Below are 2457 nucleotides of genomic sequence, written 5' to 3' on the forward strand. Positions count from 1 at the left end.
AGATCCTCTCCAACTCTCTTAAAACTATTGTTTGCACCGCCACGCAAATGAAATCTTCTTTTTCGAGTTGTTTTATAAACATTTTAAAACTATATTAACCCTAGATTGCACTGCGTGAAATTTTTACCATAAAATAAAATTGTATTTCAATAATTTTGGTCTTGAAATTTTTTTTTCCAAGCTTTTGAATATCTAATCTTGAGTTCAAGGTTAATATCTATGACTAAAATATAATATATCTTTGTGATTCTATTCTATTTTTTTTTTTTTTGTCAAAGAACGAATTTAAACATTTTAATTACATATTTGATATCTTTTTTGTTTAATTTGTGCCAGCTTTTTTTATTGTATTTCAAATGCAAATATTGCAGTTTATTTTTCTGTCATTCAGAATTATATTTATTGCAGATCACATGACTTTGAAAACAACCAAAACCTTAGCAACGAGTGCAACGATTTTCAAAGTATAAAAGGATGGAAATTGCAATTTTATCGACACACAACCAGCTTGTTTCTCCACAAAGAACATGGCAAGAACACTTTTTTTGACTCTGGCGCTAGTAATTGTATGTGCCGTAATTGTTTCGTCTCAAAGTCCCCGTGAAGGAAAACCACCAGGTGCTGAAAAACCGCCAAGTGGCGGCATAAAACCACCAGGTGGCGGAAAATCACCGGGTGACGAAGAACAACCAGGTGATGAAAAAACACCAGGTGTCGAAAAACCACCAGGTGGCGTTAAACCTCCAGGTGACGTAAAACCACCAGGTGACGTAAAACCTCCAGGTGACGTAAAACCACCAGGTAGCGGAAAACCACCAGGTGACGTAAAACCACCAGGTGGCGGAAAACCACCAGGTGACGTAAAACCACCAGGTAGCGGAAAACCACCAGGTGACGTAAAACCACCAGGTGACGTAAAACCTCCAGGTGACGTAAAACCACCAGGTAGCGGAAAACCACCAGGTGACGTAAAACCACCAGGTGGCGGAAAACCACCAGGTGACATAAAACCACCAGGTGACGTAAAACCACCAGGTGACGTAAAACCACCAGGTAGCGGAAAACCACCAGGTGACGTAAAACCACCAGGTGTCGAAAAACCACCAGGTGGCGTTAAACCTCCAGGTGACGTAAAACCACCAGGTGACGTAAAACCTCCAGGTGACGTAAAACCACCAGGTAGCGGAAAACCACCAGGTGACGTAAAACCACCAGGTAGCGGAAAACCACCAGGTGACGTAAAACCACCAGGTGTCGAAAAACCACCAGGTGGCGTTAAACCTCCAGGTGACGTAAAACCACCAGGTGACGTAAAACCACCAGGTAAAGGAAAACCGACAGGTGACGTAAAACCACCAGGTGGCGGAAAACCACCAGGTGACGTAAAACCCCCATTTGACGTAAAACCACCAGGTGACGTAAAACCACCAGGTGATGAAAAACCACAAGGTGAAGGAAACCTACCAGGTAACAAAAAACCACCGCGTGACCAAAATCCGCCGCGGGATAGGATACCTCCATCAGATGGTCCATCAGTAGATTCGGCTGTTAATGTAACAACATCAACCACAGCAGCCCCATAAGTTCAGGCCGATGGAACAAAAGAAATCAATGTAAACATAGGCATTATGTTAAAAATATTATCTTTTTAAAATCTACTAAAAAAACTACATATTTATGTAAACCGACGAATTAACGGTAAAAAAAAAACATTGTGCAACAATAAAAATAAATAAATTGAGATTTGGTTGTGATATTTCCCGATTTATTAAAAACCAGAGAATTATTTATCGTGGTATACGTAGCTATTGACAGTCTGGAGAAAATTGTTATGAAATTGTTCCATCTACATTGTTCCGTCTCCTATTTTTCATGAATTCGACAAGAAATAGTTGCGGATTATTTTCTACAAATTTGAAGCATTTCTAAATTTCAACTAAAACTTCGAAAGCTACCCATTACTTTGAATATCGCACGAAAAGCAAGCCGCGCTACAAACCATTGATTTCTCTTAACTGTTCTATTCTTAAAAAGCTGTCTCCATCTACGCACGATAAGTTGGTTGAGATCTGCTATTACTTGCATGCGTTACCTTAGAGGTGGTCTTTCTCAACTCGCTTGACTAGGTTAGTGTTCGTGTACAGTAAGGTATTTGGTGTATATTCTTGTCCAGTCACAATAGAAGCAGGCAGGTATAAAATTCGCCCAAAGAATTTTTCTCTAAAAAAAAATACAAAGTGTTTTCATTCACCTTCGGCCCTTACTAACTCGAAGTTGTGGTTGTCCGAAGCGACATTTTGACCAATAAGTTAATGTTGGGTGTCCTTTTTTGAGGACAGCATAAACCTCATTGTTCGTTTCTGTTCATAATCGTGTATCGATGGGTATCAATTTGACGTTTTGAGTGTTTTCTTCTGTCATATTTAAAATTTAAGAAAAATTTGAATTAGGAACAAA

General features: G+C 39.3%; 1 protein-coding gene across 1 annotated transcript; it reads left to right on the top strand.

Annotated features, from left to right (window-relative positions):
- Positions 1-527: 527 nt before the first annotated feature.
- On the top strand, positions 528-1583 carry LOC129915160 (neurofilament heavy polypeptide-like). The gene has a single exon (XM_055994628.1). It carries the CDS (start codon positions 528-530, stop codon positions 1581-1583), a length of 1056 nt encoding a protein of 351 aa, XP_055850603.1.
- The last annotated feature ends 874 nt before the right edge of the window (positions 1584-2457 follow it).

The sequence above is a fragment of the Episyrphus balteatus genome, chromosome 3, assembly GCF_945859705.1.
Source record: "Episyrphus balteatus chromosome 3, idEpiBalt1.1, whole genome shotgun sequence".
Classification (NCBI taxonomy): domain Eukaryota; kingdom Metazoa; phylum Arthropoda; class Insecta; order Diptera; family Syrphidae; genus Episyrphus; species Episyrphus balteatus.

Coding starts and splice junctions, on each gene's coding strand:
- LOC129915160 (XM_055994628.1), top strand. CDS start 528: ATGGCAAGAACACTTTTTTTGACTCTGGCGCTAGTAATTGTATGTGCC.